Here is a 25681-nt window from a genome sequence, read left to right as displayed (position 1 = left end):
GTTCTGTTTATTTTTCTTTTTGTTGCCTGTGCTTTTGAGGTCTTAGCCATAGACCTCAAAAGCACAGGCAACAAAAAGAAAAATCTTTGCCTAGATCAATGTCCTGAAGAGTTGTCCCAATGTTTCCTTCTATCAGTTTTATAGTTTGGGGTCTTTAAATCTTTAATCTATCTGGAGTTGACTTTTATATATGTTGAGAGAGAAGGGGTCCAAGTTCATTCTTCTGCATATTGTTATCCAGTTTTCCCCAGAACCATTTATTAAAGACGTAGTCCTTTCCTCATTGTGTGTTCTTGGCAACTTTGTTGAAAATCAATTGGCTGTAAATGGGTGCACTGATTTCTGGGTTCTCTTATTCTGTTCCATGGGGGGGTGTGTGTCTATTTTTATACAAATATCATGCTCTTTTGGTTACTAACACCTTCTAATTAGATATAAGCTCACTCCAGTTAGAATGATTATTATTAAAAAGACAAAAAAAATGACAGATGTCGGTGAGGATTTGGAGAAAAGGGAACTCTTATACACTATTGGTGGGAATGTAAATTAGTACAGCCACTATGGAAAACAGTGTGGAGATTTCTCAAAAAACTAAAAATGGAACTACCATACAATCCAGCAACCCTACTACTGGTAAAGGGAGAGAAATCAGTGTATGAAAAGGATACCTGCACTCACGTTTTTCACTGCACTATTCACAGTAGCCAAGATATGGACTCAACCTAAGTGTCCAGCAATAGATGAATGGATAAAGAAAATGTCATACATAGACACAATGGAATACTATTCTGCCATAAAAATGAATGAAATAATGTATTCACAGCAACACGGATGGTGCCGAAGGTCATTATGTAGAGTGAAATAAGCCAGGCAGAAAGACAAGTACTGCATGTTCTCACTTATATTTGGGAGTTTAAAAACTTGATCTCATGGACATAGACAACAGGAGGATAGATACCAAAGGCCAGGAAGGCCAGAAAGGAAGGGGAATGAAGAGAGGTTGGTTATGGGTACAAACATACAGTTAGATGGAAAAAATAATTTCTAATATTTAATAGCAGACTAGGGTGACTATACTTGGCAATAATATTATGTATATTGCAAAGTAAATCGAAGAGAGGGCTTGAAATGATACCAGCGCATAAAAATGATAGATGCTTAAGGTGATGGATACCCCCAATACTGACTTGATGATCATTACACAGTCTATGGATGTAACAAACACTCACATGGACCCTATACATTATGTCAATTATTTTGTATCAACAGAAAAGTAATCACAACCAGCGGTGGGAGCTACAGCACACTGATCCTCCTAAATGCATCAATTTCCGGTTTTGTTTTTTCAAACCACTCCCGCTTGCTTAACAAGTGCGCGGGCTGTAGGCAGCACGGCCAGGAGCTGGAGACCTCCTGCCTCGTGTGCGGCGTGCCTACTCCCTCGCACTGCAGCCCCTACGCGGACTGCCGCGTTTGAAAGCTCTCGCTGGCGGAGGCGGTTCCTCTCCCGGAGGTCGCAGCACGCACCGCGGCGTCCCCTGGGAAGTGTAGTCGGCGTGGGGCCCGAGGCATGCCGGGAGTGGTAGTACTCCCGGGGTTGGCGAGGTTTCGGGGACAGCTCGCGGCCTTTCGGGGGTTCTCCTGGCTTGGGCCATCCAGGCTTGGCTAGGATTGCCGGCCTAGGGTTGAGGCGCTCGCGGTGGTTTCTTCCGGGCCGGGGTGGATCCGGGCGTCTCCAGCGAGTGGGCGGCGTGCAGCCTCGTCTGGGCTTCTGGGACCAGCCCTGCGCGGCTCGGGGCCCTTGGCCACTGGGTCCCGGGGCGCCGTCCGCGAGCGGCCTGGACTGCCGGAGACCCGCGGGAGGGAGCGCCTCGCCAGGTGAGCTGGGTGCGCCGGGCCGTTGGGGTGGGGGTGCCAGCCTTTTGTCATTGTTCATTCTGCGATTTTCTTCTGTGCATTTTCTTCTCAGTAACGGAAATAATAAAAGCGGTAGCTGATGCCCGCCGAGAGCGCTCGGGTGCCAGGCACCAGACTAGTGCATCGCCCGAACGAACTCCACGCATCCCTGCTAACAGATAGGGTGGCGGTGCGCTGTTCCCGCTCTGTCAGGAGGAGACCGAGGCAGAGTGGCGAGGTCATTGCCTCAGATGTAACTGGGGCCTGGGGCTTGGATCGGGATCCCCTTCCCGGCACTTTGGGCAGGTCACGACCTCCTGATTTTCAGTCTCCGTCACATCAGTAAATGTGGAGATTAAAAATACTGCATGGAAAACACTCACCGCTTCCTGGGAGGCGGTGCACGTCGCCGCGGAACCGAGGCCTTGCACGGCAGCTTCCCCTGGGCTGGTCGAAGCACCCGCTGGAACTGGCCCGGCAGAGCCCCAGGTTGGCTCCGTGCCAGGGGGCACCCTGAGGAGTCGCTGCAGATCGCGGGCCTAGAGGCCCTCACACTTCCCTGGCTGCCCCAGGCAGCCTCTTCCCTTGCTCTCTGTGGGGCAGGAACGGTTTCCACCCCTCGCACCTGGGGTTTGTGTTTGGGCAGCGACGGCTGTTTCTGGTTGTGGATGCCATTAGAGGCGGCACCTGTGGAGTATTACTTAGGAGAGACAGCAAAGCTCTGGCATGTGTCTTGGGTGGGGACAGTGTCTTAATCCTGTTACCTTGGGTAAAGTGTGGTAAGGCCCGACGAAGATCTAGTAAGAGGCTGGAAAAGCTGAGTGGTTGGATTATGCTCACAGTTTCTTGGGGAGAACACAGCATTCCACGGAAGGGCCACTCAGGGCAAGCAGTGGGGTCTGTCACGAGGGTGGGGACGCGGGGAAGCCTCTTTATTGTGGCTTCCACAGGGAGGAAAGGGCCAGGCAGGGCAGGCAGGCTGAGGATCAGCCAGCTAGGCTGGAAAGTGGCACCCCAGGAGACTGGATATTCATTGCGACTTTTAGGGCGTGCAGTTTAAAGCTAGCTAAGGACTCCAGACATCCATGGGTGAGTCACAGTTTGCCTAGAGGTAGCTGAGAGGCCCTAAGGTGGAAGCTAAAGAGTCAAAGTACAGAAATAGAAGTATGGAGAAGAGATGGAGGTTGGCAGATTGCCCTAGTAAACACTCTTCTTGGTTTACAGCATTATGGGGGGTGACTTTTTTGAGACCTGATGGACATTATGGGTGGTTGTAACTTCCTCTCTCCAAGCCATCTCCTGACGCCAGGGTTCCTCTTGACACCTTTTTCCTCTGCAGACCCACCGTGTCCACACTTTGCGCTCCCTGGGCAGGAAGACTGAGGAGGAAGGGATGGCTGTGGATCTGCTGCCCACTCAGGTGAGAGTGAGTGAAGGTTGTCTTTTTCATCAGTTGGCTTCTGGATTCAGAGATGGTAGACATGTTTCCAGACTTTGTCCAGGTACTTTTTGGTCCAACTAAAACGATGAAAAATCCGGAACCTCAAAAGTTTTTCCCAGTGTCTTGGGCTTAGCAAGGGGCTGCTGAGGAATGTGCCTCTTTTGTCCCAAGACTACTCTTAATTCACCCCGTTCACTTTGTGATCCACATTTGAGGCGGTTCTGAGCATATGCTTCCTGCTACAGTGGTGCTGGGGGGGGAGAGTGGGGCATGAAGCAGTCTTTGTCTTCATAGAGGATAGAGTCACTCTTGGGGCTACGATGTGGAAGGGCCGGAAGACACCCTCCACAAGCCTTTATTGAGCCCTATGTACAGGATCCTGTGCAGCACACAGGGGATGGAAAGAGGAAAGCTGTCATTTCCATCTTCTGGGAGTTCGTGGTATCGATCTTAGGAAACATGATTAAATGTTCAGGGGAAATATCCCAGAAGTGGGGGCATTCTGAGTTTATACTGGAGGCCAGGACTGATATTGGTACTTAGAGAAGACTAAGGGCATCCCAGAAGGAGTTCAGCGTGGTTTGGGCTTTGAAGCCCAGGAGGACGCAGGCCTGGGGCCTTCTCCTAGTGCAGCGGGGATGTTAAGCTGTCCAAATGTCCATCTCACCTGTGTAATTGATTCCTCTATTTCCTTCTCTGAGTCTTTTCTTTTTTCCTTGCTAGTGTAGCCTCCCTACCTGGGCTCTTTTTTCTTGTTCTTTCCCCATTTGAGATTCATTTTCCTTACTTTAACCCTCAGCTTTCTGAGTATCTTCCCCAAATCTGTCCTCAGGCCTGACCTTTTTCCTAGCATTCCTGTCTGTCATTCCGATGTGGAAGTCCCATCTTTCCTTCAACACCAGCTCCCTTTCCTCTAGTCCCCTCCCTTCTGTGCATTTTCTTTTCTGCCATACCCCAAAGCCTATTCTTCATTGACTCCTTTTCCAATAGCCCAGAGGCTAGAAATGTGGACTCTGGAGCTTGACTTCATGGCTTCAAATCCTAGCTAGGGATGTAGCCCTGAGCAAGTTATTTTATCTCTCTGTACCCCATTTCCTCAATTTTGGTGGGGTTAATAATATACATACCTGAGTTGCTATGAGCATTAATAACAGTAGTAGCTGGGCACGGTGGCTCACGCCTATAATCCCAGCACTTTTGGGAGGCCAAGGCAGAAGGATTGCTTGAGCCCAGAAGTTTGAGACCAACCTGAGCAACATAGTGAGGCCTTGTCACTATACAAAATTAAAAATAAAGTAGCTGGGTGCGGCAGCATCTGTAGTCCCAGCTACTCGGGAGGCTGAGGCAGGAGAATGGTGTGAACCCAGGAGGCGGAGCTTGCAGTGAGCCGAGATTGCGCCACTGCAGTCCAGCCTGGGCGACAGAGTGAGACTCCGTCTCAAAAAAAAAAGACCAGCAAAATGCAGTGCACAGGAATATCCAGCTATTACCTGGGCTATCTGCTGCCCAAAGGTATGGTTCTTCACTATCGGAGCTCTCCCACACCCACAGCAGGAGAGACTTACTTCATTTTAGCCAAGGGCAGAGGTAGGTTTGTTTGCAACTCAGAGCCAGTTTTTGTTGTTGTTGTTTTTGGAAGGGGTGACAGCTAATTCAATATCTAATCCTTTTGTGGGTTTTTGTTGCTGTTGTTGCTTTTTTTTAGAGACACAGTCTTGCTCAGTCGCCCAGGCTGGAGTGCAGTGGCGCCATCTCAGTTCACTGCAAGCTTCGCCTGCCGGGTTCACGCCATTCTCCTGCCTCAGCCTCCCGAGTAGCTGGGACTACAGGCGCCTGCCACCACGCCCGACTAATTTTTTTTTTATTTTTTTTTATTTTTAGTAGAGACAGGGTTTCACCATGTTAGCCAGGATGGTCTTGATCTCCTGACCTCGTGATCTACCCGCCTCAGCCTCCCAAAGTGCTGGGATTATAGGCGTGAGCCACCGCACCCGGCCTATGTAACCCTTTTGATTAAGTCTCCTGGGGACCTAGAGTGTCCCAATCACAGGTCTCATTACCCCATTTAAGTCAGTGCAGTGGTGATATCCATTATCACATTCTGTCCTCATTAAGGGTACCGAGGGACAAATTTCTCTCTACTTTTTAGGAAAACAGCAAACAAGCATATTTTTTGGAAAAAAATAGGTTCTTTGCAATATTACATACTTCTGTGTAATATATAATTTATCGTCTGGGGAAAAGACACATGGAATTTGGTATTGATTGCTTAATAGTCATAATTTGTTAATTACATATTTTTCTGCAGTAAATAAGTACTTTTTTGATATTGTCAGTATTTTTAAAAAGAATAATCTTTATTTTTTTACAACAATTTTAGATGAGAGAATAATTACACAGTTATCATACCCTGCACTCAGCTTCCCATTATTCACATCCTACATTAATATGGTATATTTGTTACAATTAACGAGCCACCATTGATATATTATTAACTGAAGTCCATGCTTTATTCACATTTCCTTAGTTTTTACCTGCTGTCCTTTTTCTGTGCCAGGGCCCCACCAGGATTCCACATTATATTCAGTTTCACATCTTCTTAGGCTGCTGTGGCTTTGGGGCTTTCTTAGACCTTCCTTGTATGTAATGGTCATAATAGTTTTGAGGAGTACTGGGTTAGGTTGTTTTTTTTTTGTTTTTTTTTTTGAGGTGGAGTCTCACTCTGTCACCCAGGCTGGAGTGCAATGATGCGATCTTGGCTCACTGCAACCTCTGCCTCCTGGGTTCAAGTGATTCTCCTACCTCAGCCCCCGAGTAGCTGGGATTATAGACATGTGCCACCACGCCCTGCTAATTTTTGAATTTTTGATAAATACAGGGTTTCACCATGTTGGCTGGGCTGGTCTCGAACTCCTGGCCTCAAGTGATCCGCCTGCCTCGGCCTCCCAAAATGTTGGGATTACAGGCGGGAGCCCCCATGTCCAGCCCTGGTTCGGTATTCTGTAGCGTGCCCCTCCATTGTGATTTGTGTGATGTTTTTTTCTCATTATTAGCCTGGGGTTTGGGTTTTGGGGAGGAAGGTCACAGAGATGAAGCGTCAGTCTGATCACAGCATGCTACAATTGCATACTCATAACATGACTTATCCCTGTTGCTGTTCACCTTCATCACCTGACTGAGGCACTGTTTGTCAAGTCTCTCCACTCCACAGTTACCTTCTTTTTCTGCCTTCCCATACTGTATTCCTTGGAAAGACGACGCTATGTGTAGCCCACACTTATGGCCTGGCAAGATAGGCACCACTCCTAGAGGTGAAGAATCGACATACATTTGGAAATCTGTATGGAGGATTGTCGCTTTTCTCCATTTATTTATTCAAACATTTATTTATATCAGTATGGCAACCATGGATCTTTCTGCTCTCTGTACATATCAATTATGCTTTAAAAGCTTTTTTTTTAGTGGTTACCCTATAGTTTTCAATATAAATTTACAACTAATCGAAGTCCACCTTCAAATAACATTATACTGCACCATGGGTAGTGGAGGTGCCTTCGAGTATTCCCGCTTCCTCCCCCTCTTCCTTACAGCATTGCTGCCATTCATTTCACTCATCCGTATGCTATCACCACCCGATACACTGTTACTATTATTAAGCAAATAGTTATCTTCTAAATCAAGAGTAAGAAAAATGTTATCATTTGTTCCTTCTCTATCTTCCCTCCTGTCTTTATGTAGATTCAAGTTTCTGACCTATCTTATTTTCCTTCCCCATGAAGAACTTCTTTTATTATAACTTGCAAGGCAGGACTGCTGGTAATGAATTCCCTCAGTTTTTGTATGTCTGAGAAAGCTTTATTTTTCATCCTTTTTGAAGGATAATTTCTCTGGATATTGAATTCTACATTGGTGATTTTTTTCCCTCAACACTTTAAATATTTTGTTTAACTCTCTTCTTGTTTACATGTTGCTAATGAGAAAATCTGCTGTCATTCTTATCCTTGTTCTCTATAGGTAAGATTTTTTTCCCCTGTTTTCTTTCAAGATTTTCTCTTAGACTTTGGTGTTCTGCAGTTTTAATATAATATGCCTAGGTGTAGATGTTTTGGTAGTCATCCTGCTTGGCCTTCTCTGACCTTTCTGGATTTGAGGTTTGGGGTGTGCTGCTAATTTTGGAAAATTCTCAGCCATTATTACTTTGGATATTCACTCTGCTCTGTTCTCTCTTTCGTCTCCTTATGGCATCCCAATTACATTGTAATTTTAAATGATCAAGTAGAATTGTATTTTTAACATGGAAGGATATACATGTTATATAGTAAGAAAATTCGGGATATGAAACAACAGTAATCATTTATCATTTCTCACAGTTTCTCTGGGTTAGGAATGCAGGTGTGTGGGAGAAACAGCTTACCACACAAAGTCTGGTGTCTCGGCTGAGAGATTTAAAGACTAGAGGCTATAGAGTCATTTGAAGCCTCAGCCATTCACATGTCAGGTAGTTGATGCTTGCTGTTGGCTCACTGCTGTGATCACAGATAGGGCTATTGGGTGGAACATCTACCCATAATCTCTCCATGTGTCTTGGGCTTACAACATGGTGACTAGGCTCCAAAAGTGAGCATCCAGTGAGCCAGGTGAAATGTGTATTATTTTACTACCTTTTCTTAGAAGTTACATGCATCGTTTCCATTGAATTCCACTGGACAGCTTCAAAGGGAGGAAACACAGAACTCACTTCTTGGTGGGAGAAATGTCAGTGTCACATTATACAAAGAGCATGTAAGATGAGAGAGAAATTGATGTGGTCATCTTGGGAAAGTATAATCTTCCACATCTGTCAGAATTAAAATATGTATAGCCTGTAATCCCAGCACTTTGGGAGGCCAAGGCAGGCAGATCACCCTGAGGTCAGGAGTTCAAGACCAGCCTGGCCAACATGGCAAAACTCCGTCTCTACTAAAAATACAAAAATTAGCTGGTTGTGGTGGCACACGCCTGTAATCCCAGCTACTTGGGAGGCTGAGGCAGGAGAATCATTTGAACCTGGGAGGTGGAGGTTGCAGTAAGCTGAGATCACGCCACTGCATTCCAGCCTGGGTGACAAGCGAGACTCCATCTCAAAAAAACAAAACAAAACTCTCTCTCTCTATATATATATATATACACACACATGCATAGACTTTGATCCAATACTCCAGTGTCTAACAGTTTATCTTATAAACATAGGCATACCCAGAGATAATCTATATGACATTGGTCATTGTGCATTGTGACAGCAAAAAACAGAAACCATCTAAATAATACTAAATAAGGAAAATGGTTAAAATAGTTATAGTATTTATACAGTGGAATATATCATGCAGTAATGAAAAAGAATACACATTTGAAGGCCAAGGTGGGCGGATCATGAGGTCAAGAGATTGAGACCATCCTGACCAACAAGGTGAAACCTCATCTCTGCGAAAAATACAAAAATTAGCTGGGCGTGGTGGTGTGCGCCTGTAGTCCCAGCTACTCAGGAGGCTAAGGCAGGAGAATTGCTTGAACCTGGGAGGCAGAGGTTGCTGTGAGCCAATACGGCGCCACTGCACTTCAGCCTGGTGACAGAGTGAGACTCTGTCTCAAAAAAAAAAGAAGAAAAAGAATGAGGTTTGAGGCTGGACATAGTGGCTCACGCCTGTAATCTCAGCTCTTTGGGAAGCTAAGATGGAAGAATGGCTTAAGGCCAGGAGTTCAAGACCAGCATGGACAACATAGCAAGACCCTGGCTCTACAGAAAAACAAGAGAATTATCTGGGCATGGTGGTGCACATCTATAGTCCCAGCTACTCAGGAAGCTCAGGTGGGAAGATCACGTGAGCCCAGGAGTTCAAGGCTGCAGTGAGCTATGATTTATTGCACTACTGCACTCCAGCCTAGGCAACAGAGTGAGACCCTGTTAAAAAAAAAAAAAAAAAAAAAAAAGATTTCTATGTGCGGATGTGATAAAGATCCATGAAATGCTAGTAAAGCAGGATTGAGAATTTTCCCATTAAAAAAGGATACATGTGTAAAGCACTGCTAGTTACCTGTGGAATGGGACCGCTAATTGGAGTTAGGAGAGAATCCCTAACAAACATCGCACTGCGTGTTCTTTTGTATCCTTTCTATTCTTTAGCACATGTCTGTTTTCATATTGTTTTGTTTAAAAAACAGTCAAAAGAACACGTGTGTGTAATTGGATCTAAAATCTGGAATCTATTCCTAAAAGAGGAACAAAAGTTGTCTTGAGTAATAGAATTTAGTATCATTTACATTGGGTTGTTGTTTTCAATTTAAACTTTTTTTCTGAAGTTTAATTTGTTTAATTTTAGTCTCTGATTATGTTTAATTTGTATACTTTTTAAAAAGCGAATGAAATTTTAAAAGAAAAAGAATGCTTTTTTTTTTTTTTCCTGGAAGTATTCTAAGGCCTGGGGGAACAGGATTGGCGGTAAAGACGGAAGTTGGGTTTGCCGTGAGTATCCTGTTAACGGCAACGCGGAGCCTGTATTAGTGTGCCAGGACCATAACAAAATACCAGAGACGAGATGGCCTCAACAATGGAAATGTGTTTTCTTGCAGTTCTGGTGGCTGGAAGTCCAACATCAAGGTGTGGTCAAGTCTGGCTTCTCCCGAGGCCTCCTTGGCTGGTTGATGGCTGCCTTCTCGCTGCCTCCTGCCGCATGGCCCCTCCTGTGCATGAGCATGTCTGTGTCCTAATCTCCTCTTCTTATAAGCACATGCCATATTAGATTAGGATCCAGCCTAAAGGCCTCATTTCAACTTAATTACCTCTTTAAAGATCTTGTTTCCAAATACTGTTACATTCTGAGGTATAGGGGTGGAAGCCAAAAATAAAATTAGAAGACCCCCTGCAGCTGTCCGAATGGACTTCCTCCTTGGCTTTCGAAATTTAACCTGAAAGACTGGTTCAGGCCGTGACAGGAAGTAGTGGTTGGACATGCCTCATTGTACGCTCCAGCATTAATATCTACACAAACCTTAAATCTGGTAAGAAACATTTAGTCTATTCTCTCTAAAGCCTGCTACTTGGAGGTTTCATCTGCCTGACAAAACCTAGGTCTCCACAACCCCTTATCATGACCCAGACATTCCTTTCTACTGATGATAACTCTTTCAACCAACTGCCAATCAGAATATGTTTACCAAAAATACAGAAATTAGCAGGGCATTATGGCACGTGCCTATAATCCCAGGTACTCAGGAGGCTGAGGCAGGAGAATCACTTGAACCTTGGAGGCAGAGGTTGCAGTGAGCCAAGATTGGTCACTGCACTCCAGCCTGGGCAACACAGCAAGACTCCATCTCAAAAAAAAAAAAAAATCGCCGGGCGCGGTGGCTCACGCCTGTAATCCCAGCACTTTGGGAGGCTGAGGCAGGTGGATCATGAGGTCAGGAGATCAAGACCATCCTGGCTAACACGGCGAAACCCCGTCTCTACTAAAAAATACAAAAAATTAGCTGGGTGTGCTGGCGGCGCCTGTAGACCCAGCTACTCACTCGGGAGGCTGAAGCAGGAGAATGGCATGAACCTGGGAGGTGGAGCTTGCAGTGAGCCAAGATCGCGCCACTGCACTCCAGCCTGGGCGACAGAGCAAGACTCTGTCTTAAAAACAAATAAACAAAAAAACACCAGATACTTACTTTTCTAGCTTTTTTTTTTTTTTTTTTTTTGTTTTTTTTTTTTTTTTGAGACAGAGTCTCGCTCTGTCGCCCGGGCTGGAGTGCAGTGGCGCAATCTCGGCTCACTGCAAGCTCCGCCTCCCGGGTTCACGCCATTCTCCTGCCTCAGCCTCCGAGTAGCTGGGACTACAGGCGCCCGCCACCGCGCCCGGCTAATTTTTTGTATTTTTTAGTAGAGACGGGGTTTCACCATGGTCTCGATCTCCTGACCTCGTGATCCGCCCGCCTCGGCCTCCCAAAGTGCTGGGATTACAAGCGTGAGCCACCGCGCCCGGCCACTTTTCTAGCTTTAATTATAGGTAAGGTACAGGCTTGTGACCCAAGCTTGACCTACTTCAGACTTTCAATCAGGAGCTAGAGATACGAGGAAACAGGAGGAGAACAAAGGTCTCCAACCCCCAGTTTTGCAGACCGGTACCAGCTCCTGGCCTATTAGGAACCAGGCTGTACAGCAGGAAGTGAACAGCAGGTGAGCGAGCATCACCACCTGAGCTCTGCTGCCTGTCAGATCGGCAGCGGCATTAGATTTCATAGGAACATGAGCCCTATTGTGAACTGCGCACATGAGGGCCCTAGGTTGTGTGCTCCTTATGAGAATTTAATGCCTGTGATCTGAGATGGAACAGTTTTATCCTGAGACCATTCCCCCAACCCTCCTGTCTGTGGAAGAATTGTCTTCCACAAAACCTGTCCCTGGTGCCAAAAAGCTTGGGGGCCTCTGATGTTGAGTACAGTCTGGTAATTTGTGGCAATATCAGTAACACTGAGTTGGTACAGGAAGGAGTGGCACAGCAAAAGCAGTAGCTGTCTCATGTTGGTGAGGCTGTACCATCTACTTTTCCATGACAACAGTATTCTTACAAGTCTGGTTTCCTAGTGTGATCCTGGCTGTGGTCCGGAATGTTGCTGCCCTAGTTTCTGTTTTATTTTCCAAGCCTAGTTCTGTGACTATCAGTTTCCCTGGAGCTACCTGGTCCCTTGTGTAAATGAGCCAAAGTCAGTTTCTATTGCTGGAAACCTAACAAACTTCACATTTCTTATAATCTTCTTATAAAGCCACCTGCCACAACCCAGATTCTCATCTTGCATTTTAAAAATACAGCTTAGACAACAAGTGTTTCTAAGTGAGAACATTATAAGCATTTTGGGTGGAGTTACCTTTCCTTATGCAGCACTTTCTCATCCATTTCCAGATGATAAGCAGCCTTGATCTCTCTCTCTCTCTTTTTTTTTTTTTCATATAGAGTCTCACTGTCGCCCAGGCTGGAGTGCAGTGGCACAATCTCGGCTCACTGCAAGCTCCGCCTCCCAGGTTCACGCCATTCTCCTGCCTCAGCCTCCCAAGTAACTGGGACTACAGGTGCCCGCCACCACGCCCGGCTAATTTTTTGTATTTTTAGTAGAGACAGGGTTTCACCATGTTAGCCAGGATGGTCTCGATCTCCTGACCTCGTGATCCACCTGCCTCAGCCTCCCAAAGTGCTGGGATTACAGGCGTGAGCCACCGCACCCGGCCCTGATCTCTTTTTTTAAATGCCAGTAGGACTCCCTTAGTCACTGTGAAAAATGAAACACCCTTACACATTGCTACTCACTCTAGGGAGGTCGAGGGAGATACCACACACTCATGAGAACAACTGGATGAGATGATTGATAAGAGGTCTGGAGTTCTAGGGTCGGTCATTTTATTATTTCTTAATATTTAATGAGCTTTGCTAGGCTCACTGAGTTTTTAAAATATATTTTCAAAAAGTTACATGTGCTTCCAGCTTCTGGTAATAGAGAAATAGCTCCTTTCAGACTAATTCATCTGTGGATAACAACTACACTCTGGATAAAATATAAGAAATCTTAAGGTACTGGAGAGAAATCAAAAGCAGACAGATATTGGACACCTGTGTATATTTGGAAGAAGGAATTGTCACCAGATAAATTTTCTGGTTTTTACAGCTTTTTGCCTGGGAGTAGGCCACAGTCAGCACCAACAGAATGATCAAAACTTGGTCACAAACTTGCATTCTTACTGGTATGAAGAACCAACCACAAGATAGAGTTTGAGGCAAACTTAGCAGTTAGAAAGTGAGAGGAGGAATCTTGGAAAGGAGAGAGGCAAAGAAGGGAAGCCCCAAATTCTGTGCACAAACTCTGCCCAAATCTCTAGCTGACCCCTGAACCATACATGCATAGGACAGACTCAGAGTAGCCCAAATAAGAACTGAACAAAGATATTTGATGCTGCCCACTAGAGAGGTGGCAGAGTTTGGAATTTGACTCTAACTAAATTAACTACCTGCTTAAAAAAATCAGTTCTCTTCAAAGGAACATAACAAAATCCAGAGTTTCTACACATTGTATACTATACAATTTCCAGGATAAGGGAGGCATATGAAGAAATGGGAAAGTGCAACCACAACTCAAGAGGAAGACAATCAATACAGACAATGACCCAGATGACCCAGGTATTAGAATTCACAAAGATTTTAAAGCAACTACTATAACTGTGCTCAAGGACTTAAAGGAAAATATACATGTAAAGAATGAACTAATAGGAAATGCAAGCAGAGAAATAGAGACTGTGAAAAAAGTAATTCTAGACTATGAAATTTTAGAACTGAAAAATAAGATACCTGAAATTGTAAAAAAAAAAAAAAAAATTACTGAATAGGCTTAACTTTTGGAAATGAACATAAGGAGAAGTCAGTGACAGTTGAAGGTAGATTGACAGAAATTATCCTATCCGAAAAACAGAAAAAAGAGCCTCAGTTACCAATTAAATGATATTAAAAGGTCTAATATACATGAAATTAGAGTTCTAGAAGGAGAGGGGACAGAGAATGGGACAAACTATATTAAAAGGAAATAATGGCCTAAAATTTATCAAATTTGGCAAAAAACATAAATTTACAGACTTACAACATTTGATGAATCTCAAGCAGGATAAATACAAAGAAAGTCACAGCTACACACATCATTGATCAATGACATGCAATAGAAATAGAGTGTGAACCAAGAATGCAAGCGACATACCTAATATAAAATTTTCCACAAGCCACATACCTAATATAAAATTTTCCACATCTACATTAAAAAAGTAAACAGAAGCAAATAAATTAACTTTAATAATATATTTTCTTTGACCCAGTAGATCCAAATATTATTTCCACATGAAATCAATATAAAATTGTTATTGGGATAACTTGCATATATGTTTATGTATGTATGTATGTATATGTTGTATGTGTGTGTATATATGTTTTAAAGTAAATCATCTGGTATGTATTTTATACAGATAACATATCGCAATTCAGAAGAGCCACATTTCATGTACTTAGTAGCTACATATAGCTAGCTGGTTTCTACCATATTGGGGAAAGTCATAGAGAAATCATAAAAACCAAAGATTTGAAAGCAGCCTGAAAAAAATTGTACTACATGCAGAGAATCAGTATTTGAATGACCATTGGCTACTCATCAGAAACAACAAAGACCAGGAAGCAATAGAATGACATTTTACATGCTGAAAGAGAGAAAAAAAAAATCAACCCAGAATTCTATATCCAATGAAAATACTCTTTAAGAATCAAGATGAAGGGAGGCCGAGGCGTGCGGATCACGAGGTCAGGAGATCGAGGCCATCCTGGCTAACACAGTGAAACCCCGTCTCTACTAAAAAATACAAAAAATTAGCCGGGCGTGGTGGCGGGCGCCTGTAGTCCCAGCTACTCGGAGAGGCTGAGGCAGGAGAATGGCGTGAACCCGGGAGGCGGAGCTTGCAGTGAGCCGAGATTGTGCCACTGCACTCCAGCCTGGGCGACAGAGTGAGACTCCATCTCAAAAAAAAAAAAAAAAAAAAAATCAAGATGAAATAAAGGCATTTTCAGGTAAAATAAAATTAAGCTAATTCATTGCCAGCAGGCCTGTACTATAAGATACACTAAAAAGGAAGTTATGTAAGTTAAAAGAAAAATATGCCAGAGGGGAACTCTGATTTTAGGAAGAATGAAGAGCATTAGAAATGGTAGCTATCTGGATAAATATACTTTTTTTCCTTTCGATTTCTTTAAAATGCAGCTGATTGCTTAAAGCAAAATAATACTATTGTATTATAGGAGGGGGTTTACAATGTAGACAGCTATAATGCAAACAACAACCATGAAGATAGAATTTATTCACATCTGAACTGGAAAAGCTCTATCTTTTTCTCTAGAAAAGCTCTGTTTTTATCTCTGGGAATTCTTGGTGGTCTATTTTTTTGACTCTTGGCCAAAACAAGACAAAGGCAGCCTTTTTTTTTTTTTTTTTGAGACAGTCTTGCTCTGTTGCCTAGGCTGGAGTGCAGTGGTGTGATCTTGGCTCACTGCAGCTTCCCTGAGTTCAAACAGTTCTCATGTCTCAGCCTCCTGAGTAGCTGGGACAACACGTGCGTACAACCAAGCCTGGCTAATTTTTTGTATTTTTAGTAGAGATGGGGTTTCACCATGTTGCCCAGGCTGCTCTTGAACTGCTGAGCTCAGGCAGTCCACCCACCTTGGCCTCCCAAAGTGGTAGGCGTGAGCCTAGCGTGAGCCACTGAACCCAGCCATCAGCTTGTGTGAGTTTTTGTTGTTGTTGTTGTTTTGTGTTGTTTGTTTTTTCAGACGGAGTTTCGCTCTGTCTCCTAGGCTGGAGTGCAGTGGTATGATCTTGGCTCACTGCAGCCTCTACCTCCCGGTTCAAGTGATTCTCCTGCCTCAGCCTCCTGAGTAGCTGGGATTACAGGCATGTGCCACCACTCCCGGCTAATTTTTGTACCTTTTTTTTTTTTTCATAGAGATGGGGTTTCACTGTGTTGACCAGGAAGGTCTCAAACTCCTGACCTCAGGTGATCTGCCCACCTCCACCTCCCAAGGGGCTGGGATTACGGGTGTGAGCCACCACACCCAGCCTGGCTTGTGTATTTTTAAGATCTCAATGCCACTGGCTACTCCTGGTAAGCTTCCTTACTGATGGCTTGCAACTGGCCTAAATGATTGGACAGGACTTGCTTGATTACATAAAAGGCCCCTGCTGAGAGTTCCTCCTTTGAGCTCACCCACACCAAGATTCTTCACACAGATCTGGAGTCATGGCATGGTCTGTGCAAATAAGGGGGACTGCACATGGAGTGTCTCTTGGCTTTCTAGTGCTTCCCTGAACTCTCTTCCTCTTGCTGTGCTGTACCCTTTGCCTTTAAATAAAAACCTTAACATGAATATGCTCAGTGAAGTTTGGTAAGTGCTGTCAACTCTCTGAACTGGGAAAATCTTTGTAACAACTATAGCATAAAGAAGGGTGTGATGTCCTATATACTTGCAAGATTCTGGCATTCTATGTGAAACGATATATTAGCTCTAAATAGGTGATGAGTAACCAAAAATGTATAACTATTCAAGTAACCACTAAAAATACAAAGAGGTCTAACTAAAAAGTCAACATATAAATTAAAATAGGCTGGGTGTAGTGGCTCACTCCTGTAATCCCAGCACTTTGGGAGGCTGAGGCAGGTGGATCATGAGGTCAAGAGATTGAGACCATCCTGGCCAACATGGTGAAACCCCGTCTCTACTAAAAATACAAAAATTAGCTGGTGGCACGTGCCTGTAGTCCCAGCTACTCAGGAGGCTGAGGCAGGAGAATTGCTTGAACCTGGGAGGCAGAGGTTGCAGTGAGCTGATATTGCGCCACCGCACTCCAGCCTGGTGACAGAGCGAGACTCCATCTCAAAAAAAAAATAAAATTAAATTAAAATAAAATAAAATAAAATAAAATAAAATAAATAAAGTAAAATAAATAAAATAAAATAAAACATAAAATAAAATAAAATAAAATAAAATGGAATTTAAGAAAATTCAAAGCAAAAGAACACACACACATACATACACACAATCTCTCTAACTGAAAAAACTGTAAGCCTAATGATAGGGTATAAAGTAATAAGTGAAAGTTTGCTTTTCTGCCCCTCTCCACAAATATCAAAGAATAACGAAGGTGACAGCTTGTATTCTTCCAGATAGTTTTGCATGCGTCATACATATGTATATACAGATGTAGAGTTTTTCAACAAATATAGATTCTTTTGTGGCTGGCTTTTTCATGTGAAACAATAATATATCAAGGTCAAATTCCAGTGTCATAGAGATCTACCTCATTCTATTTAATGGCTGCATAACATTTCATGGAATAAATGTACTTATCCATTCCCTTATTGATAGATATGTAGGTTGTCTTCAATTGTTCACGTTGTATTTCTTTCTTATTGATGCTGTAACAAATTACCACAAATGCAGCATCTTAAAACAGCATAAATGTATTCTTTTACAGTTCTGGAAGTCAGAAGTCTGAATTCAGTTTTACTGGCTTGAGGTCAGGCTGTCGGCAGGGCTGGGTCCTTCTAGAGGCTCTCGGGGGAAGATCTGTTTCCTTGCCCTTTTCACCGTCTAGTGGTTCCCTGCAGCCCTTGGCTTGTGGCCCTTTCATCCATCTTCCAAGCATAGCACTCCGGTCTCTGCTTCTGTCATCACATCGCCTTCTCTTGAGAAAGATCCCAGGCTGGTATTTAAATTCCTTGTTGGCAGGAACTTTGCCTGTTTTCCTCTACTCCCACTGCACGTGGCATGTGTCATTGTTCCCAGTGAGTACTCCATAAATACTTTTTTAATTAAATAGCTAATGGGTGGTTCCAAAAATTACATAAACACTTGACGTGAAATACTTAGAATCCTGAGATTTTCTGTACATCCCACTGTCACTTTCTTCTTGCGTTTTCCATTGAAGAAGACGGTCCTGGGTGAGCAGGTATGGGTTTGCCATTACAGGAGCATGTGACATTCAGGGATGTGGCCGTGTTCTTCAGCCAGGACGAGTGGTTGCACCTGGACTCTGCCCAGAGAGCCTTGTACCGGGAGGTGATGCTGGAGAACTACAGCAGCCTGGTCTCACTGGGTAAGAATTTTTGCCTATGACGAAGAATCTGTTATAGGAATGCCTCACAGGTCCATCTTTGGGGTTCCGAGCCTGTGGCCTTGTACCCTACTGAGCCCCTCGGAAAGGCTGAATTGCTGTAGAGTGGAAAGTGTACATCTTTGTTGTGATGCCCTTCTTGCTATCTGTTTCTCTACCCTCCACTCTCCCTCACATCCCACCGCCAATCAGTTTCCTCCTTGGAGTAGGCCAATGACTAGATCCCAGTTTAGATTCTGAAAAACATATAGGGACCCCCCATCTTAGAGGCCTTCATTGCCAGGGCCCTATAATGGTTCTGAACTGAGACCTTCCCCCCCACCCCCCCCGCCATTGACAGCTCCAGTGCCCCTGAGAAGTGCTTATGCTGCCTTGTCTGCCTCTCAGGGCTTGCCTTCTTTGCCGTGTCGGTTCAGAGTGAGTAGTATGTCAGTTCTTGGACTGGTCTTCATGCTATTTGTTCAAACTTCATTTCCTTCCTCATGAGCAGGGATTCCATTTTCAATGCCAAAGTTGATTCATCAGTTGCAACAAGGAGAAGATCCCTGCATGGCGGAAAGAGAAGTCCCTGCAGATACCTGTCTAGGTAAGTGAGAGGCTGGGAAATGGGCACAAGGGGGTCTGTATAGATAAGTAGGTCACAAAGAGGCAATTCTTGGGAAACTCTTGGAAATACTGAGTCCTATTGAGATGCTCAGGCCAGTTGTATTTTGTTTGAGTTGTATAGGTTAAAGTACACACAATTACCTAATTGCAATTATCTAATGTTAACCTATTTTCTACCATTGATTGATGAAAGGAAATCAGGTTTTAACAGAGAGTGGTTTAGAGTCACCTCAAACTAAATCTTTTCACCCAGAATCAAAGCTGAGCTTGGGGCTTGGGCTTATTTCAGGACGTTAAGACATACTGACTTCAAATCTCCTGCAGATTTTCATTATTCTCAAGAGATTCCTACAAAAAGAGTGCAGTCTTTTGGTTGCAGCTTATTAGAAGAAATGAATATGTCTCTCTTTGTGATAAAATAAAAAGGGGAAAATAAAAAGAAAGGTAATATGAAAAAAATTGTTATTCTTCCAATCACCAGGGATAGATTGTTGCACGGGGGTGATATACTCCATGTTTTCCTCTTTTTTATAATGAGCATCTTAAACTTTGATCACACAGAATCATCACAGTCATGCTGCAGGGCTGTTGTAATTTTCAAAACCTGAATGTCCCCCCCACTCCTTTTTTTTTTTTTTTGAGATGAGTCTCTGTCACCCAGGCTGGAGTGCAGTGGTGTGATCACAGCTCACTGCACTCTCCGCCTCCCAGGCTCAAACGATGCTTTCACCTCAGCCTCCTGAGTAGCTGGGACCACAGGCACCTGCCACCACTCCTAGCTAATTTTTTGTATTTTTGGTAGAGACGGGGTTTCGCCATGTTGTCCAGGCTGGTCTCAAACTCCTGAGCTCAGGTGATCCACCGGACAGCCTCCCAAAGTGCTGGGATTACAGGTGTGAGCCACGGTGCCCAGCCTGTCTTCTTTTTAGCAGACTGTTTCCCCCTTCACAGACTACAATATAAAATCACAGTCACATGAAATAAATTTAAGAAAACCAATCCAAATATTTAAAAAATTATTGGGTATAGAGTTTCAGAGAGAGCATGGCGAGAAAACGTAATGAAAGGGACATGTGAGTAAGAAGGAGAAAGTGGACAGGCTGCCTGCTTCACTGCCTGGTATATGCACAGTGGAAAATGATGGCAGAGTGGAATATCCCATGGTATTCAACGTGGGCTTATCATTTGGCATTTTTCTGTATCCTCATATCTTCTACTCAGCCTGTTCTTCTGCATCTAACTTCACTACACCCGGGTGGAATCGCTTCATTTTCATTGTTAATTTGTCCAGTGTATTCTCCCATGCCATTCCTTAACCGGTTTGCCCCACTTTCCTTTATCCCATCCTGTTCCTCCCAAGATTCAAGTCAGCATTTGAAATCTGATTGTATCACTCTTCTTTCATATATATGTTAGCAGTTTTATTGTCTCACTGACACATCAGTTTGTTTCTTCCAGCAGAGGAGGCATTAATTCTTCTGATTCACTTTAGGTTTTAAGACGTGGCCTGAAACAGAAGCATTGCCTCATAGACAGGACATTTTTATAGAAGAAACATCTCAGGGAATGATAAAGAAAGAATCCATTAAGGATGGTCACTGGGACATTAACTTTGAAGAAGCTGTGGAATTTGAGGGCAGGATAGAAGAAGAGCAAGAGAAGAAACCTCTTAGACAAATGAGAGATTCGCATGAGAAAACCATCAATGAAGATGGAAGCCTTACAAGTCTTGAATTGGGGAAAAGCTTATTTATAAATACAGCTCTTGCCACACAACAGAGTGTTCCTATAGAAAGGATACCCAATATGTATTATACATTTGGGGAAGATTTCAAACAGAATTTTGATCTCATGAAATGCTTCCAAATTTACCCAGGAGGAAAACCTCACATCTGTAATGAATGTGGGAAGAGCTTCAAGCAGAATCTTCATCTTATTGAACATCAGAGAATTCATACAGGTGAGAAACCCTACAAATGTAATGAGTGTGAAAAAACCTTCAGCCACAGATCATCCCTTCTTTCTCATCAGAGAATTCATACTGGAGAGAAACCTTACAAGTGTAATGAATGTGAGAAGGCATTTAGCAACAGTTCAACCCTGATCAAACATCTGAGAGTGCATACTGGAGAGAAACCATATCGATGTAGGGAGTGTGGTAAAGCCTTTAGCCAGTGTTCAACCCTCACTGTACATCAGAGAATTCATACTGGAGAGAAACTCTATAAATGTGGTGAATGTGAGAAGGCCTTCAACTGTAGAGCAAAACTTCACAGGCATCAAAGAATCCATACAGGTGAGAAGCCCTATAAATGTAGTGAGTGTGGGAAGGGATACAGCCAGTTTACATCTCTAGCTGAACATCAGAGGTTTCATACTGGAGAACAACTGTATAAATGCTTGGAATGTGGGAGAACCTTCACACGTATTGCAACCCTTATTGAACATCAGCGAATTCACACTGGACAAAAACCTTATCAATGCAATGAATGTGAGAAAGCCTTCAACCAGTATTCGTCCTTTAATGAACATCGGAAAATTCATACTGGGGAAAAACTTTATACATGTGAGGAATGTGGGAAAGCCTTTGGTTGCAAATCTAACCTTTATAGGCATCAGAGAATTCATACCGGAGAGAAACCATATCAGTGTAATCAGTGTGGAAAGGCCTTCAGCCAGTATTCATTTTTAACTGAACATGAGAGGATTCACACCGGAGAGAAACTGTATAAATGTATGGAATGTGGGAAAGCCTACAGTTACAGATCAAACCTTTGTAGACACAAAAAAGTTCACACGAAAGAGAAACTCTATAAATGGAAGGAATATGGAAAACCTTTCATCTGCAGCTCCTCACTTACCCAGTATCAGAGATTTCTTGCAGGAGATAAGGCCTATGAGGGTTAGTTCATCTCTCAAATAATCCAAGACTTCTCACTGGGGAATAAGGGGATAATAAATAGGGTACAAACTCCTAAAACATTTGTCTTTTTTACTTCTCCTGAAGGAAATACATTAGTTGCCACTAAGTCATAATAAAATTGATCAGTGAGACTATGAAGAGCACTGACTTGTTAAGTTTTAAAAGAACCATAAATTCTAAGGTATCTAAAAACCTATGAGTATTTAATTCATAGAAAAAAATGTAAAAGGCCTAACTTTTAAAAACTCATGAAAAATAGTTGAATATACATTTTGTTTCTCTCATAAGACCATATTCCCTTTATAAGAGTAAGCATCAATATGTGAATTTTCTTTTAAAAACAGTCACTGAGTTAATAATGTAAATAAGCATGTGGCCTTCTTTAAAATAGCCGGCCAACATAGGAAGCGCTTCTTTTCATAAAGAAAAGCTAAACATGAAAAGGAATTATTTAAATTTAACTCTTCACATGGAAATAATAATAAAGCTCTTTATATGAGCTGTCCCACCAGCAACTTACATATGTAAACATACATATATACACATATGCATGTGTGTGTGTAAACGTAAAAGTCCTTTATTATTAAAAAATGTAGTTTTATTAATTTAGAATTTAGTTCTTAAAATCTTGCCCAAAGGTAGACTCTCTTTTACTTTCTTCTGTTATTTCTTAAATTGATGTGGTTTTATATAACTGAACAGAGTACTATTACAGTACCGTAGAAGGCAGATTAACTGAAGCAGCTGGAAAGACTGTCAAGCACATACTTTGTTATCTGTTGCAGAAGGGATGTATTTGGCAGAATCTCAGGCTACATGTCTGGTAGCTCATTAGAGCCAGGAGAGATTTTAGTTTAATTATAGCCTTTCATTGTACTAATGAAGGATTTGAACTTAGTGAACAGAGTCAAGATTAGAATCTAGGTCTTCGGTTCTGGTGTTTTGTGATCATTATAGGCTCATTTCCAACCTGAGGTCCCAAGAGCACTATTTGTTTTGTAGCCTGGTTAGACAGAGTTGCGGTAATTTTAAGTTACTGTGTTATCTTTAAGGGTTTCTTCTCACCTTAATCTTAATAATTGACTCACAACTATATTCTTTTTTCTTATGAGTCCCTAATTATGTCTGCTTTTATTATAATTGTACTTAAATCCTTAAAGCTAGCTGAGGTCCAGATAGTGTAATTGCTTTTGGAGGCTTCACATATAAGGTTGCCTTCTTATTACACATATTTTAGGAATTATTTTGTGGAAAGTTATATATGGAGAGTTTATTATTAAGCATTCTTTTCATCAGTTTAAATGTTTAGTTCCTCCCAGGCATTTTTCCTCCAATTTTATATTTGATTTTCATTCAATTCACAGTTAGTGTCATTAAAAAAAAATTCTAATACAATTAGCTAGACCTTCTGAGAAAAATGTTAGAATTAAACTCAGTCAGTATAGTGTATTTCTTAACTGACTGGTTTTAGCTTATCAGAAAGTAATTGTTTTATGTATTTAAATACATTTACAAAGAAAATGAGTCTTTTAAACAGACCTCACTATTTAACATTGTACGCAGTAGTGGTGAGCATGCTTAGTACCCAAATTTTGGTTTCTAAATGCCATTCCCCACTAAAAGGAACCAGGGTTCCTTGGAGAAATGGCTGATTCCATGTTTGCAGCAGGGGAAGTGGGTGGTGTGGCTAAAATACCTTTTTTATTAAGAAAATAAAATAAAAAGCAAGATAGTATTTGAAGACTAATGGGGTAATGTCAGAAGGGGAAAGGCACCAAGTTGAAGGTATTCTCACTGGCCAAATTTAGGACAACTTAAAGTCAAAAAGAATAATCACTCTTATTGATGATAATACTAAGAAGGAAAAGAAGTTCATAATGATGAAAGTAGAGAAAAAACAAAACTATAAAATTATTTGAAGAATGTTTTCTTTTAAATGTACATGGAATGATAAATTTGGAAAAATTACCATTTTACAACCCTTAATATAATTAAATCTGGCAAAAATCAATGGTAAAACCCATTAAGTGAAAAAAATTTTAAGGAACTTTGTTTACAAGGTGTCAGAACATCACAGACACCTATTGCAAAAGAATTGCCTTTACAGTGAGATTTGGCTGTCAAACTGCATTTCACTACTTCTGGAATAAGCCAACATTATGTGGCTCTTGATGGGATGCAGTATGAAGCATGTGTGATCATCCTTGATGTACTGCCAAAAATGTTTACCTCAAATTTAATTAAATCTTTTGTCTAGACTTATCTTCCTGTTTAAAGAAATACAGGAATAGAGGAACAAGTTGAATTACACAGTATGGAAATAGACAAGTCCAGAGTTGGTATAGGACAACTGGTCTGGACTTTTTTTAATATTTATTTTAAAATGGTTTTCTTAAATTTATTTTTTTAAACATAACACGAGGAAGGTGTTAAAACTGGTGTAATAGCTCAAAAGAATAAGTATTCCAGATTTCAGGAGGGATGAAGAGGGAGATATTCAGAAACCTTACCAGATTCCTCCCAACTTGATCATAGTGGATTAATGATGTGCTTTGTGGATGTGGTTAGTCAATGATACCAGCTTGACCGATCTTTCTTTCTGCACCAAACCCCATTGAGTTATCTGGTCCCCTTGGCTGACAAAGAGCCATTAGGCGAGGATCACTGGCATCATCCAGGCTGATGTTCTTCAAGCGACTGACCAACCGATCAGGTCGAGGAGCTGCAACAGCCTTGGGGCCTTCAGACTCGCCAAACATTCCAGGCACTGCACTTGCCAGTGCACTGATGAAGAATCACTGAGAACTCCACCTCATCTCCTGCCTGGAGCTCAAGGCCATCCTCAACTTCTTTCACATGGCAAAAGAGCTTCTTGCTATCCCCTGCTTCATAGTTAATGAAGCCAGACTGATCTTGCACATTCCACTGTGGTCCTGTGCAGGGGTTGTGATGTGGTAAGCCACAGCTTGTGCATTTTGGCCCTGTTCTGGACTTTTCAAAAAGCAAATGTAGTAAAACAAAAAGTGGTCTCTTCTAGATTAAGAGACATAACCAAATGGAAAGTGTGATCCTTTATTAGCTTCTGATTCATAAGAAAAAAAAACCTATAAAAGACATTTGGGGGGATATTTGGGGAAATAGGAAGATGGAATGGGTATTAGATAATGTGGTATATTTGATTTTTCTAGAAGTGATAATTGAGTTACATAGGATAATGTTCTTAGAAGATGCATGCAGAAGTTTTTTTAAGTTTGAAAAGTCATGATGTTGGCAGCATATTTTCAAATAAATATGTACAAAATTAGTCAATTTTTTTTGTGGTGGATCTATATGTGGTGGATGTTCATTGGTCATTTAAAACATTTTTCTATATGTGTCAATTTTTAATAAAAATTAATGCAAAAAGTGATTGGATAAAGTGATGAATATTAATCTTTCAATCAGAATTCTCCATTTATATTCTTAGGAAGTTCCTGTTTGAGAGTTTATCCTCCAGGGATGTAATCATTGGAAATAAAGTAACTAGGTGGTATTGGTTCCCCTTTGAATGGAATGAGCATGCTCCACTTTATCTCTCATGCTATATGTAACTAAGGCATGGAACAGCTGTCTGGGGACCCTCAAAAGTAATGATAACAGGCAGATTTGGGAAGGAAACTAGAATTTGAAACAAGATCATTGTGGCACTCCTGGGCATTCCTGTGGTGAGGACGCAGATGGCTGAGCAGGCATCTGAACCTCAGAGTTAGGAACCTTTCACTCTGGTTAGAGGATATGTGAGCCAAAAAGGGTTAGGAGAATCCCCGTTGCTTTTCTTCCCTCACTATCTTCCTGCTACTTGGACCTGGAGGTGATGTATCCATGAGGTGTGTAGCAGAGAGGAGAACCTAAACCCTTGAGTTTCTAACCTGAAGATCAGGAAGAGGAAGTGGCTCTGAGAGCTGGAAGGTGTCAAGGTGGTGACAAAGATAAGGAAGCTGAAGAAAGTGATCTCATAACAGTTGTTTATGCAATCTGGGGCTCTCTCCTGGTCTATACATATATAGGTCTGACCCGATAATTGTTTGGGTCTGACACTGGGCAAAGATAGATCCAAATAGCACTGAGAA

At 42.3% G+C, this 25681-nt stretch overlaps 1 protein-coding gene across 1 annotated transcript; it reads left to right on the top strand.

Moving 5' to 3' along the window:
• Nucleotides 1-1527: 1527 nt before the first annotated feature.
• ZNF354C (zinc finger protein 354C) lies at nt 1528-24981 on the top strand. Its single transcript, XM_055285013.2, has 5 exons — nt 1528-1878; nt 3236-3316; nt 17899-18025; nt 18534-18629; nt 20142-24981. The coding sequence occupies exons 2-5, from the start codon at nt 3290-3292 to the stop codon at nt 21554-21556; spliced, it is 1665 nt and encodes a 554-aa protein (XP_055140988.1). The 5' UTR covers nt 1528-1878; nt 3236-3289; the 3' UTR covers nt 21557-24981.
• Nucleotides 24982-25681: the final 700 nt, after the last annotated feature.

The sequence above is a fragment of the Symphalangus syndactylus genome, chromosome 7 (assembly GCF_028878055.3).
Source record: "Symphalangus syndactylus isolate Jambi chromosome 7, NHGRI_mSymSyn1-v2.1_pri, whole genome shotgun sequence".
Taxonomy (NCBI): Eukaryota; Metazoa; Chordata; class Mammalia; order Primates; family Hylobatidae; genus Symphalangus; species Symphalangus syndactylus.
This window is presented reverse-complemented; position numbering and strand designations above follow the sequence as displayed.